The sequence below is a fragment of the Littorina saxatilis genome, linkage group LG15 (genome assembly GCF_037325665.1).
Source record: "Littorina saxatilis isolate snail1 linkage group LG15, US_GU_Lsax_2.0, whole genome shotgun sequence".
Lineage (NCBI taxonomy): Eukaryota > Metazoa > Mollusca > Gastropoda > Littorinimorpha > Littorinidae > Littorina > Littorina saxatilis.
Genome location: NC_090259.1, coordinates 22,106,267 through 22,120,820, shown reverse-complemented (window position 1 = coordinate 22,120,820; position 14,554 = coordinate 22,106,267). Strand labels below are relative to the sequence as shown.

Below are 14,554 nucleotides of genomic sequence, written 5' to 3'. Positions count from 1 at the left end.
CAATTTCACACGAAGACACGAAAGTGAACGAAACAGTGACTTCCCCTTTTTTCTCGGTCCAGTCATCAGAGATACCACCACTAAACAGTTCCAGACACTTGTTGGATAGAGGGTGTGAGTGTCAGTTGCGCGTCTGGAGGTCATTAATCAAATCTTCGTACTCGCAGAAAAATTCCTCTTGAACTTCGCCTTTAAGTCCTTCTGTGCATCCTTTAAATTCTTTTTTTCCTTTCATTCTTAATTATATTCCTTTGGTTCTAAATCTATCTTCCAATCGTTCTTGCTACATACACTGTTGCTGTTGGAATTGTTACTGAATGCTTATGAGAATACCATGTGCATTTGGCAGGAGATCCTCATCGAGACACACACATGGACCCAGTGAAAATGATTGTTACATTGATTGGTCGTCAATGGATGTCCGAGATGGAGATCAGGGTCACGGAGCAGGAGACCTTGTGGCAAAAGGTGCAGAGGCACCGACACATCTCGCCACAGATGAAGATGGTAAGTTTGATTTAAAAAAAAAAAGAAATTGAATAAATATTTTCCAAAAAAATTAAGAACAGAATTTGAATTTTCAAGGCAGCAAGCGTCAGAATGATTGAGCTGACTGAAAATGATACAAAGGCTTGAAATTTGCCTTTTGTGTGATGTGTGCTCGTGACTCTCTTGTTCGGATGTTCTTTCTTTTTGTCTTAATTTTTGTGTTTGATTGATTGTTTCTTTTTCTTTTCTGCCTTTTTTCTCTCTCCTCTTTTTCTGTCTTTTTTTTAAATATTTTTTTATTTTTTATCTTTCATCTTTCTTTACTTTTCTGAGGTGATCATTAGTGGTGATTGCTTAGACAGGTTCAACTTTAGTTTAAATAAACTTCTCACTTCGATACACAGAATGTTGATTGACAATATAACGGGCGCTGTGGTGGGGTGGTAAGACGTCGGCCTCTTAATCGGAAGATCATGAGTTCAAATCCCGGTCGCGGCCGTGGCCGCCTGGTGGGTTAAGTGTGGAGATTTTTCCGATCTCCCAGGTCAACATATGTGCAGACCTGCTAGTGGCTTATCCCCCTTTGTGTGCACATGCAAGCACAAGACCAAGTGCGCACGGAAAAGATCCTGTAATCCATGTCAGAGTTCGGTGGGTTATAGAAACATAAAAATACCCAGCATGCTTCTTCCGAAAGCGGCGTATGGCTGCCTAAATGGCGGGGTAAAAACGGTCATACACGTAAAAATCCACTCGTGCTAGAACACAAGTGTATGTGGGAGTTTCAGCTGCCCACGAACGCAGAAGAAGAAGAACAAGAAGATTAACAATATTGCACACAGCTTTTACGTTTGATAATCTAGTCACTCCAGAATGGTATAATCATCTCACTGTTTCATTTCTGCCCAATTTTAGATGTGGAGTTTCCTGACCACGAGTGTCGCATAGTTTTGGTGGGAAAGACGGGGAACGGCAAGAGCTCCCTGGCCAACACTCTGCTTGGAATGAAACGCTTTGATGCACGTCCAGACTTCGCCTCAACCACCAAGAAGTGTCAGCGTTACAACACAGTTCGCTTTGGTGTTCGTCTTGAGGTAATGTACGGAATCTTGTTGGTTTTTTGACTCGCATGCGAAGCAAAAGTGAGTCTATGTACTCACCCGAGTCGTCCGTCCGGACGTCTGTCCGGACGTCCGTCCGGAAAACTTTAACGTTGGATATTTCTTGGACACTATTCAGTCTATCAGTACCAAATTTGGCAAGATGGTGTATGATGACAAGGCCCCAAAAAACATACATAGCATCTTGACTCAAGGTCGCAGGGGCCATAAATGTTGTCTAAAAAACAGCTATTTTTCACATTTTTCCCATTTTCTCTGAAGTTTTTGAGATTCAATACCTCACCTATATATGATATATAGGGCAAAGTGAGCCCCATCTTTTGATACCAGTTTGGTTTACCTTGCTTCAAGGTCAAGGTCACAGGAGCTCTTCAAAGTTGGATTGTATACATATTTTGAAGTGACCTTGACCCTGAACTATGGAAGATAACTGTTTCAAACCTAAAAATTATGTGGGGCACATGTTATGCTTTCATCATGAGACACATTTGGTCACATATGATCAAGGTCAAGGTCACTTTGACCCTTATGAAATGTGACCAAAATATGGTAGTGAACCACTAAAAGTGACCATATCTCATGGTAGAAAGAGCCAATAAGCACCATTGTACTTCCTATGTCTTGAATTAACAGCTTTGTGTTGCATGACCTTGGATGGTCAAGGTCACATGTATTTTGGTAGGAAAAATGTGTAAAGCAGTTCTTAGTGTATGATGTCATTGCTAGGTTTAGTTATTTGACCTTGACCCTGAAGGTCAAGGTCATGTAAAGGTCAAGGTCAAGCATGTGAGTCGTATGGGCTTTGCCCTTCTTGTTTCATTTGTGATCTAATAAGCAAAGGGAAGAAAGGGCTCTAAATGCAAACGACATGTGTAATAGAGTAAGTGAGAGTTATCCGGAATCAGCCTCCTGGCACCTGAGAGAATAACAAGCATTGAAATTAACATTAAGTGACTTGAAAGAAGCGAGAGGATGAAAGTCGCTTGTTCATTTCAATGCTTGTTATTCTCTCGGGTGTCAGGAGACTCATGGTTCCGGATATAACTCTCACTAACTCTATTACACACGTCACATGCATTTAGAGCGCTTACTTCCCTTTATCAGCTAGATCTCTAAATTACATTGCTCTGCCTCATTTGTTTAAGAGTTTCATTTGCGATGAACTCAAATCATTTTTATTCAGAATGTACGTGCGAAGTTGCAAAATCATGGTGTTCTTAGCAGGAATCATGTTGACCAAAAGTGTTGGTATTTTGCCGGTATAAGTACACGTATCAACATACCTCAAATGAACTCTGCAACTGATCAGATCTTCCTGACAAAGATATCTCTATATGTTGTTTTGGAAAAGCGCTGCAAAGCGCAATCTCATACTCGCACAAATGTATAGGTACTAGTGGACCCCCTTTTAACCCCAACACACACACAATTTTAACCCTAATACACTGATGCAATTCTGTAACACATGTTACATAGCCACTGGTGAATTAACAGAGAGAAAAATAAAGAAAAACGGTCATATATGGTTTTCGCATCCATGGGAGGTAATCGGAACCGACCAAACAGACTGAGCCAGTAGCGCGACATATGTCGTGACAACCAGGTGACAGTATATGTAAAGTAGCGCGACATATGTCGCGAGAACCAACCTAAGGGTTATAAGAACCCACCCTTCGAATTTTAAGAACCCCCCGCGGGTTATGGGGAGTCCCATATTGGTTGGGACGAGAAAGAATTGACCCAATGCTCCCCAGCATGTCGTAAGAGGCGACTAACGGATTCTGTTTCTCCTTTTACCCTTGTTAAGTGTTTCTTGTATAGAATATAGTCAATTTTTGTAAAGATTTTAGTCAAGCAGTATGTAAGAAATGTTAAGTCCTTTGTACTGGAAACTTGCATTCTCCCAGTAAGGTAATATATTGTACTACGTTGCTAGCCCCTGGAGCAAATTTTTGATTAGTGCTTTTGTGAACAAGAAACAATTGACAAGTGGCTCTATCCCATCTGCCCCCTTTCCCCGTCGCGATATAACCTACGTGGTTGAAAACGACGTTAAACACCAAATAAAGAAAGAAAGAATTTTAAGATCGTGCTTTCTCAGACTCTCTGTTCACAACCTCTTTAAATTTACTCTCATTATATGATTCCCTCTTTTGAAGACCTGATTTTCTGAGATTTTTGGAAGGGGTTCCAGTACTATATGCATGCACAACATCTGTCTGTCTCTCTGCCTGTCTGCCGCTGATCTCTCGTTTGTCTCTCTGTCTGTTACTGTCTGTCTCCGTCTCTCTGTCTCCGCCTCTCTGTCTCTGTCTCTCTGTCTCTGTCTCCGTCTCTCTGTCTCCGTATCTCTGTCTGTCTCTCACTCTCTCTCTCTCTCTCTCTCTCTCTCTCTCTCTCTCTCTCTCTCTCTCTCTCTCTCTCTCTCATTGATTCTGGTCACTGATATACTCACACAGGCCTTGAATGTTGAATAATCTCTTTGAAGAGCCAGGGTTATAAAAACCAAAGACACCAAACCCTGTTCTTCTCTCTGCATTTATTATAAATATTAGTGTAATATGTGATTAGCTAGAGTACGTACTCCCTCTCTGGGCGATGGCTGGTTGAAAAAAAGCTTGTTTATATTACTTATGCCACAACCCTTGTAAATAAGATTTGATTTGATTTGATTACATTCATCATAGGTGGTGGACACGCCCGGCTTTTTCGACACAGAACTCGACAAGGAAACCATCGCCCAGGAGATCGCCAAATGCTTCGGGATTATTGCCCCTGGCCCTCACGCCATAATCCTGGTGCTTCGGGTAGGCGTACGATTCACGAAAGAAGAAAACAAAGCCGTGGACGAGGTGTATAAAGTTTTTGGCGCCCATTTGCTTCGGTACCTGGTGATTGTTTTCACCCACGGTGACATCCTGGAGAGGAGCGGTGAAGGAAACATGAAAGCCATGCTGGAGAGTGCTCCGGACAAACTGAAGGAACTACTCAATGTGAGTTTTTGGGTTTCGGTTATTGCTTATAATTATTACTATTAGCGAGAGAGGTGCAAAGCAGGGAAAGAAGGAGAGATCGAGAGAGAGAGAGAGTCTGAGACAGAGAGTCTGAATCAGACAGAGACAAAGTGAATGTATATGTGTGTGTGTGCGTGTGTGTGTGACATTTAGATTGTGTGTTTGTGTGTGCACATTTAGATGTGTGTGTGAGCGTGTGTGCATGCATGCGTGCGTTTATGCTTGTGTGTGTGTGTGCAGCCAGAAAACTGAATGAGTTGTTGCCTGAGAGTTTTGGGTTATGGTTTACAGTGAGAGGGACATAACTCTGAGTATGTAATGTTGTTTTTTGTGTATGTTGGGTTATCACTCTATTATTTCATTAATTTACTTACATGTACTTTTATTTTTGTAAAGATTTTATCAGCTTTTACCTGTTTGTAATGGTGTATTAATCGTCTGGCTCTAACTCTAAGATGCATGTGTTGTGATTTGGGTCTTTGTGTTTCGCGTGTTTGTTCAGCACCTCCGTGCGCATTATTGTACATGTTGATTTTTTAGTTTCTTAGAAGTTCACCTGCAGACATATCAGCTAAACAAGATTAGTAGAGCTATTACAATTTCTTATAAGATGCTGAATTAAGCTTGTTGAAAGAAAATGGCCCCCGACCCCGAGCAAGCCTGTGGTGGATTAATTATAACAAAACTCACATCCTTCTGGTGTTTTTTTCTGTCCTCAAAGCGCGCCAACCATCGCTATGTGGTGTTTGACAACACAGCCGATGAAGCGACAAAAGGAAGTCAAGTAAAGCAACTCCTGATCACTGTCAAGAAACTCCTGGAGGTAAACGGAGGGAAACCATTCACCAGCGAAACGCTCCAAATTGTTGAGCGCTGCATGAAAGGCAGGGAGTCGGAGCTGGAAGCAGAACACAAGGGGGAAAGACGGAGAAAAGCTAGGCCAGGGAGAAGAGAGAAAATGTAAGTTTTACGCCCTCACGGCAAAGCCATTAGGGGCATGTTACACGGGAAAACCCGGCTTTGTATGAAAATAAAAATTGGGGGGGGGGGGGATGTAGACAGCTTGCTGCCGGCTGCTAGAGGAGACCTGAAATGGGCAAGGGACCGGGTTGGGTCGTCTTGGGTCAGTGCTGAAATGGTTACTTTATTGGCTGTTGGCCGAACGGACACCCGGGCTTCATATTTTTGCATGCATGTATTCGTGTTTCCAAGGCCTCAGAGGCTTTCGCTGTGACCCTGGGATCTTTATCGTGCGCACGCGCACACACAGGGGTGTTCAGACACCGAGGAGAGCCCGCACAAAGTTGACTCTGGGACACACATCCCGCGCCGAACTTGGGGGTTGAACCCACGCTGATAGTAACAGGCCAGGGAGAAAGGGGTACGATGTCTTGCTGCGTTGCAGCGTTATATGTGCACCGTTTCATTTTTTTTTTTTTACTGTTCTTTTTGTGTTTTTAACATTTATCTCACATGTCTGGAAAAAGTTGATGTTGGGAAATAAGTCTGTCGGGTTTGTGTGGGTTGTGGAAGAGTTGTTTTTCTTCAAAAATGTGAGGCACGCTTTCCCACGCGACACTGACACTAGTTAGGCCGGGGCTTGTCTCCAGACATGGTCAGTGAAGCTATGGAAACGAGCCGCCCTCTTGTGAGTGGCCTGTGATGCCACGGTGGGAAAGGTTTTGAAGAGAAACAACTCTTTCACAACCCATACAAAGCTGACACAGACTTATTTTCGGGAATTGGTCTATTGGCAGTCTGGTTTCTGTTGCATGTTCTGTCGTCACAGCCTGCAGGCGAGAGCAAGAAAAGATCTACAAATAATTAGTCTTGGCTAGACTACCAAAACCCACCTTTTTAATACAGCTGAGATTAATTTTTAGGTTTTCTCTGTTGAAATTATCCAACACCCTAATTTCCTAAAGCACTTTATGTGTTGTTGTTGTTGTTGCTGTTGCTGCTGCTGCTGCTGCTGCTGCTGCTGCTGTGAATTGCTGCTAAAATAATCCTTCTTCTTCTGCCTTCATGGGTTCACACTCCCACGTACACTTGTGTTTTTTGTATTGTTGGGTTTTTCCGTGTATGACCGTTTTCACCCCGCCATTTAGGCAGCCGTACGCTGCTTTCGGAGGACTAAATGATCCAACATCCTCATTTATCACCAGGGGCTCACATCCACGTCGGACATCGGACATACACGGATATTTTTTCCAAATGTCCTATACATTTTTCATGCAAGAAGACGTCCTATTGTGTTTGTCCCAAAGTGGTCATTGTACGATTATGCTTTCATTTGATCCGGACATTGTCAGTACTTTCCAATTTACAGTAGTTTGATTTGGTATTTTATCGATGTTTTGCGAAGCGATGTGTCTCTCCAAGCAGACAAAACTTTGGAAACTAAAATTCCAAGGGTCGCAACTCTGAATGCTCCAAAGCAGGTTGACAGTTGCCTCCCTTCGTGTTTTATTTCTCCGAAAAAGCAACATGCCGCCGAAACGAAAATTGGTGCCAGAAAAACGCCAGAAACAAGCGTTTGTACTTCAAATCTCTGCTCTCATCAGCGGCTAGCACCACTGAAACTGCATGAGCTCCCTCTGGCCTCTGAAACCGTAGCTCTAGAAAGTGAAAATTCGGTGCCGAAGACAGACGTTACGCCCTCCCTTTGATTTGTTCTGTTACCTTTTTGCCAAGAAAATTATTTTATTTGTTTTGTTATCTTTGTGACAAGAAACTAGTCAAAGTTTAATTAAATTTACGTTTTGTTGCGAAAACAAAATGCCCTATTGATTTATTTTTGTTCAGGACAAATGTCCTATCACTTTTGCATTGTCCAGGACGTTTGTCCTATATATCCTCTCATGGATGTGAGCCCCTGTATCACTGTGAATGTGTGTAATTGCAGAGAGTACCGTTTCCAGTGTCGTGACATGGCCAGAGACGAGGTAGCCCAGGAAGGCCCCTTGCTGGACACCATCAAGACCCACGTGCTGCCCGTCCTGCAGCAGGTGCTCTGGCGTCTGCTGACCATTCTGGTGCAGGTGGCCATGAAGCAGGGCAGATGCACTTTGCAGTGAACAGTTGTGGAATCCCTTACACAAAAGAAAAATCGCAGCGATCTAAACACATCACGGCAACTAGTCGCAGCTGGTCACGGCTACCCGTGATGTTGGTGCTGTGGCAAGTTTATCACTTTGTAGTTGAAAAAAGTATTTTATTTTACATTATTCCTGCAGTACAAATGCACTGCGCAGTAAAAAGTTATGGAATTTAGGCGTCATTCTGAGGCAGAAAATGGCAGTTTACAGTGAAAAGTCATGAAAATTTTAGGTCAATTTTGTGGCAGGTAAAATGCAGCGCATTGCAATGAAAAGCACAATGGAATTTTAGGTCCTCTTGTGTCAGGAAAAGTACACTTTAGCAGTGAAAAGACATGGCATTTTCGACTTAATTGTTCTGTGGCAGGAAAAGTGTGCTTCACACAAAAGGTGTGCACTTTGGGGCTATTCTACTGAAGCTAAAAATGCATTCTGCAATGAAGACGGAGCTGAAAAACCTTTTAAGTCATTCTGCAGCAGGAAAAATATGTGATATGCTGTGAAAAGCCATGAAATTGTATACATCTTTCTGAAGCAGGAAAAGTGCATGTATGCAGCATGCTTTGAATTATCCATGGTGCCGGGCTTAATACACTCCACAGCTATTTTGAGCTGATCAGTGATTATAACTCTGGTAGAGCATAGACCATTTATCCTGGACCGCCAACTAGCTCTCTCTCCGCTCTTTCTCTCTATTACGAGGTAGCGGCCTCTCGCATTTAGGAACTTACGCTTACATGGCCTTTCAGAAATCAGGGGGATGTCATATCCGGTGTCGATTGTAAACATGGACGAAGTTGCCGAGGTAAGTTCTGAAAATGCTAAAATAAACTTAGCTAAAGTGCATATGGAACAAGTTTTTCGATGAGTTTTGTTAAGTTTAGTTTGGAGTTTTGGAAAATCCAGTTCATTGTCACCTCCCATTGTCACAAAATAACTGGAGCGTGCTTTCTTTTCACTGTCTTCGAATCGCTGACCTTTCAAACCGGACGCTAAGCGCCCCTGAAAGTCGAGCGTCGTAACCTCGAAGGGTCACGTGACGAGTTGGCGGTCCAGGCAATTTGGTCTATGGGTAGAGGTATATAGCCATTTTGAGCTTTCGCGTTTACTTTATTTGAGGTGTAAATAGGTATTTGTGGGTTTAAGGTATGCATTATATTAGAGATGTTCTGGGTTTTTTAACCGTTTTTACAAGTTTTGTGATTGACATTATTGTATGTATAAAGCAGACCTGGGAACCCATACGATTTTGTACACATGATTGTCTAGATTACGATCAGTATGGTCAGTGAAAAAAACAATACAACGAGAAAAATTCCCAAAGCCGATCCAGAATTTTACCTCATGATAACAGTATATAGCAGGGCCGGACTACCGGGGGGGTTATGGGGGTTGCGCAACCCCCCCCCCCCTAGCCTAAACATGTACCTTACTTATTTTTTATTTTTTATTATTGCTTATTTTATGCCGTTTCATGCAAGGAGCGACCATTTTCCTATCTCAGAATATGACCTACCCATCAGCTTCAGGGGGCTTCGCCCCCTGACCCCCACAACGAGGGGGAGGGGGGGTTCTAGGGTTTCCGGACCCCCCCCAGCCAAAAAATAAAAATATTGAATGAGGTATGCATTTCTTTATTTTACATTGAGTTTCAATTTTTGGGGTATTAATCAGTGACAAAATCTGCTGCCTGAAACTGGTAATGATCATCCTCAGAATGCACCAGATTGCACCATTTTGCATCCTTTTTTTCAAAATTTTCACTGATCCGCCCCTGCCGCCAGGAGGGACATCCCCCTGGGCCACCACTGGCAACCCCCCCCCTCCTCTTCGCCTAGTCCGGCCCTGTATAGTCAATAAACATTGAACATTTGTTTTGAATGTATTGGTAAACTTAATTAACGGTGTGACGGATAAGTGTAAAATATGATTGAATCATGGATTTTCAAATGCTGTAAGGAGTACGCTTATTTTTCTGAAAATATATACACCAAGTTTGTTTGAGAATACTCCAAGCGAAGAACAGGGGTTCCATGCAGGTCTGATAAAGCCTTTATGAGTTAACAGTTATAGTACAGTCTGTGAGCACTGGATGTTGTGTTGACTGCGCCAACAGCTGTGATAGTTTGTTGATTATTATCAATTCAAGAAACAACTAGTTTTGTTAATAATAATTCAAGAAACAGGATTTTGGTCTGCGAATTCATTTATGCTTACAATGATATACTATGATACTGCCTTCAATCTTGTTTATTAGTTCTGTGCCATCATAGAAATAATGTGAAAAATTTTGAGTTGGGGTGCAATTTACCAATATATTTTGATTAAATCAGATGTATTGTAATTTCATTGTAATTGTATCTTGGGACTCGGTACTTGCACAGTGTGAAAATGGTGAGGAATAGCAAGTTTGTGATAAAGAAAAAAGTGCATAAAGCACCAGATACAAATCGTCATTTATTGAACTTTCGAGTCAAAAAAGCAGAAAGAAAGAAAACAAATGACATTAATTCATGTTTTATGTGGATTAATGGTTTTCTGAAAGCTTAAGTATTAATTGAAAGTCATTTATTTAGTCTTGTTTGTGAACGGCTAATATGTAATATTGTTCTCTTATGAATGCGTCATGCTTCTTGTCATGTTGGAGATGTAAAAATTATAATCATTTGATATTAATCTGTTCTCAGCCTTTTACAAGAAGCTCATATTTATTGACACCCCCCGTGGGTTAGGGGGAAGAATTTATGCGATGCTCCCCAGCATGTTGTAAGAGGCGACAACGGATTTTGTTTCTCCTTTTACCCTTGTTAAGTGTTTCTTGTATAGAATATAGTCAATTTTTGTAAAGATTTTAGTCAAGCAGTATGTAAGAAATGTTAAGTCCTTTGTACTGGAAACTTGCATTCTCCCAGTAAGGTCATATATTGTACTACGTTGCAAGCCCCTGGAGCAAAAATACTACAGAACATGCTCCAAATGGCCTCCGCGCCGCTACAGGCAAACTTGAACTCGCCGTGCAAAGTTATCAATCACCCGCACACACTCCTGTTGCGAGATTCCGCGAATGGTTGTTGTGATGGCTCTCTTGAGTTCTGTGATTGTCTGTGGGTTGTTCCTGTAGACGTTGTCTTTCAGGAACCCCCAAAGATAGAAATCTGGGGGATTTAAATCCGGGGGAGGCCATTTGGAGCATGTTCTGTAGAATGAGCATAACTTTCCTGAAAGACAAGCTAGAACGCTAAATTTTTCTGTGCAAATCATGCAGAGGCTACTTGTGTGTGTAAATAAATTTTATGAAGATTGTTTTATTTTTGTTCAATTTATGATGTTTTGTTTGGGTACTCTTTTTTTTGGGTCACCCTGTATAATCTACCTAAGTAAACCATGTAACTCTTACACTATATGTTCTTTTATTCCCCCCTCTGCTTCTTTACCTCTGTAAACTTGTAGGGGTAGTTATTTTTCGATAATGACCCAGCAACCAAACAAATAACGACCCAGCAACAGCCTGAATCCTCGATAGTGCAATGGGTTGAGAGGTTGTTCTGTTTCGGTACTACTTTTTGCGACTGAAAAGTTCAGAACGCTCTAATGTACGAAGTATACATCTCTGGAGCAAACAATACAAACATACCGCATTTAAATTAACAACTACAGGCCTGAACACATGAATCTCCATATAAAATCCATGAGTTCGGTTGTTTTCTGAATCTCATCTGCCGTGCTGAAGCCGTTCATCACAAGCAATTTCCCAAGGCAAGTAACTCATACTTTGTCTAGCGACAAGAGTAGTTCCCCTTCTTTTCACTCAGTTCCTTCGACAACAGACTGCAATCCGACGGTCAGTTTTCAACAATATTTCATTTAATAAACAGATCACACGCAACCAAATGCACACATCTCATCAATTTAAACAACATAAAGGGGTTTCATACACTATTTTCCCCGGAAAACTGAACTTCATACAGTTTTTAACGTTGGAACACGGGTGCAAAAGTTCGTCTGCTAGTCCCATTTGACGAAAAAACATTACCCTAAGCGATACCAAAACATATACAGAACACACAATATCTGCCTTTGCCGCCACAGCAGAATAACAGCATATCTGTGTACTTGATTTTAGCCTAAAATAGGAAAACTGACAAGAAGTGTTAACAGAATGGAATGATTTGCACGGAACTATACAACCGCGCATTAATCGATCGCCTGCGCAGGTTGACTGGTTGAGAGAATAGGATTCGATCAAACTTTCGCAAAAAAACTCCTCTTTTCTTTGAATAACTGAAGAAAGGAGGAATAAAGAGGTTACACACCTCGTCTCAGTGATTATAAAAAATAATGGTCTCAGTTCGCGGTCATGAAAAAGCTCGCTAAAGCTCGCATTTTTCATGATCCGCTAACTTCGACCATTATTTTTGATAATCACTGAGACTCGGCATGTAACCTCTACGTGTTGGTAGCTGTTGGTGATTGAGTGATCGTAATAACCCAAGAACATAACTACCAACTTGTTTCATTACATTTAGTCAAGTTTTGACTAAATGTTTTAACATAGAGGGGGAATCGAAACGAGGGTCGTGGTGTATGTGTGTGTGTGCGTGCGTGCGTGCGTGTGTGTAGAGCGATTCAGACCAAACTACTGGACCGATCTTTATGAAATTTGACATGAGAGTTCCTGGGATTGATATCCCCGAACGGTTTTTTTTTATTTTTTATAAATGTCTTTGATGATGTCATATCCGGCTTTTCGTGAAAGTTGAGGCGGCACTGTCACGCTCTCATTTTTCAACCAAATTGGTTGAAAGTTTGGTCAAGTAATCTTCGACGAAGCCCGGACTTTGGTATTGCATTTCAGCTTGGTGGCTTAAAAATTAATTTATGACTTTGGTCATTAAAAATCTGAAAATTGTAAAAATATTTTTTTTTTTATAAAACGATTCAAGTTTACGTTCATTTTATTCTCCATCATTTTCTGATTCCAAAAACATATAAATATGTTATATTTGGATTAAAAACAAGCTCTGAAAATTAAAAATATAAAAATTATTATCAAAATTAAATTGTCGAAATCAATTTAAAAACACTTTCCTCTTATTCCTTGTCGGTTCCTGATTCCAAAAACATATAGATATGATATGTTTGGATTAAAAACACGCTCAGAAAGTTAAAACGAAGAGAGGTACAGAAAAGCGTGCTATCCTTCTCAGCGCAACTACTACCCCGCTCTTCTTGTCAATTTCACTGCCTTTGCCATGAGCGGTGGACTGACGATGCTACGAGTATACTGAAAAATTGCATTACGTTCCGTTTCATTCTGGGAGTTCTACAGCTACTTGACTAAATGTTGTATTTTCGCCTTACGCGACTTGTTTTTAATAGTCCCATGGAATGCTCTACAACAAGCATAGCACACAGGGGCTTCAACAGAAAACAGAATGAAATAAAGTTGGAGGAATTAAAAAAGTATGTATGTTGGTCTAATGTGTTCCTTTTATGCCAATACTGTGAAACTGTGATACATAAGTACACATACATTTCACATTCAAGTTGCCAAGTTATGCCATGTAAATCATGTATGCCTAAAGGGTATTTATTTGACTTTTTTCTGTGTTTATTTATTCACTTTTTTGTGAGGGACAGTACGATTGAGTGATTCTTGCTTTCTTCTTCTTCTGTTGGTATTCTGCCTTGACGATTACATTTTAGTATTGAGGATTTTTGTCTCATAATTGAACATCAATGAAGAGTTTGATTGCCTTCAATAAAAGATAGTCACTTATATACGCCGGGTGTAGGGAGTGAATATGTGTGTATTTGTGTGAGGGAGAGAGAGAGAGAGTGTGTGTGTGTGAGTGTGTGTGTGTGTGTGTGTGTGTGTGTGTGTGTGTGTGTGTGCAAATTTAAAGTTGCAAAAAAACAACACACAGAACAACACATTTTAGAAGTTGAAAATAACCATTGCACATGGGCATTTTAACATTCGCCCGACGTCGTTATCGACAACACACGGAAGACATCGTGGGGCCGTGCGGACCCATGCTTCTCAAAGAAGGAAAAATATGCATACTCTTCCGTAGACCTATGCATGTTTTCCAAAGAAGCAAAAAACGTGCATCCCCTTCCGTAGATGCCGTGGTTACATTTCCGCGAGAAGTAATTAAATTTAATTATTACCGTGCGGACTAAAGCTTCTCAAAAAAGGAAATACGTGCATACCCTTCTGTAGACGTCGTTGGGCTGTGTGGACCCACATTCTTATTGTATGGATCCTTCTTTGAGAAACATGGGTCGGCACGGCCCCACGATGTCTTCCGTGTGTAGTCTAAATTTGACTTTTGTTATTTTAATTACTTCTCGCTGAAATTTAATGATCTTTTAGGACATAAGAGCTTTTTAGGTGCCTGAGGCATTCTTAAAAGTCATTAAAAAATTCGAACTAGTTTAAGAGATATTTGCAATTAAACACCCTTCTGGGTCCACACGGACCCACGACCACCGGTGAAGGTTAAACTTACAGTGAACGACGGACAAGATATATGTTTCAGAATTAATAATTTGAAAAAGCAGTATAAACAATAAAGCTGCTGCTGCTGCTAGAAAGAAATCCTTATTCCCCATTAAATATCATTGAACAAAATATAGTTTAATTCTCGTTCAACACACTTGAATTGAAGCAGCTATTTTTTGCCTGATAGAGTAAGTTACATCGAGAACACGTTTAAACGGTGAATTTAACTGTCCAAACCAGACGAAAGTGTCTTGATCTTAACTAAAACTACAGACCTTTTATCGAAAGCGAAAGCAGCAAGGGACGTCACTCCGGTCAACAAAC

At 41.1% G+C, this 14,554-nt stretch overlaps 1 protein-coding gene across 2 annotated transcripts in view; it reads left to right on the top strand.

The window, feature by feature from the left end:
* The window catches only part of LOC138948819 (GTPase IMAP family member 9-like), a 33,072-nt gene extending 19,569 nt beyond the window's left edge, over positions 1 to 13,503 (top strand). For both annotated transcript variants that reach the window (XM_070320447.1, XM_070320448.1), the window contains 5 exons: positions 350 to 507; positions 1,405 to 1,583; positions 4,298 to 4,603; positions 5,346 to 5,584; positions 7,530 to 13,503. In XM_070320447.1, coding sequence (XP_070176548.1) covers positions 350 to 507; positions 1,405 to 1,583; positions 4,298 to 4,603; positions 5,346 to 5,584; positions 7,530 to 7,701 — 1,054 coding nt within the window. In that variant the 3' untranslated portion in view covers positions 7,702 to 13,503. The remainder of the gene's footprint in view (positions 1 to 349; positions 508 to 1,404; positions 1,584 to 4,297; positions 4,604 to 5,345; positions 5,585 to 7,529) is intronic.
* The last annotated feature ends 1,051 nt before the right edge of the window (positions 13,504 to 14,554 follow it).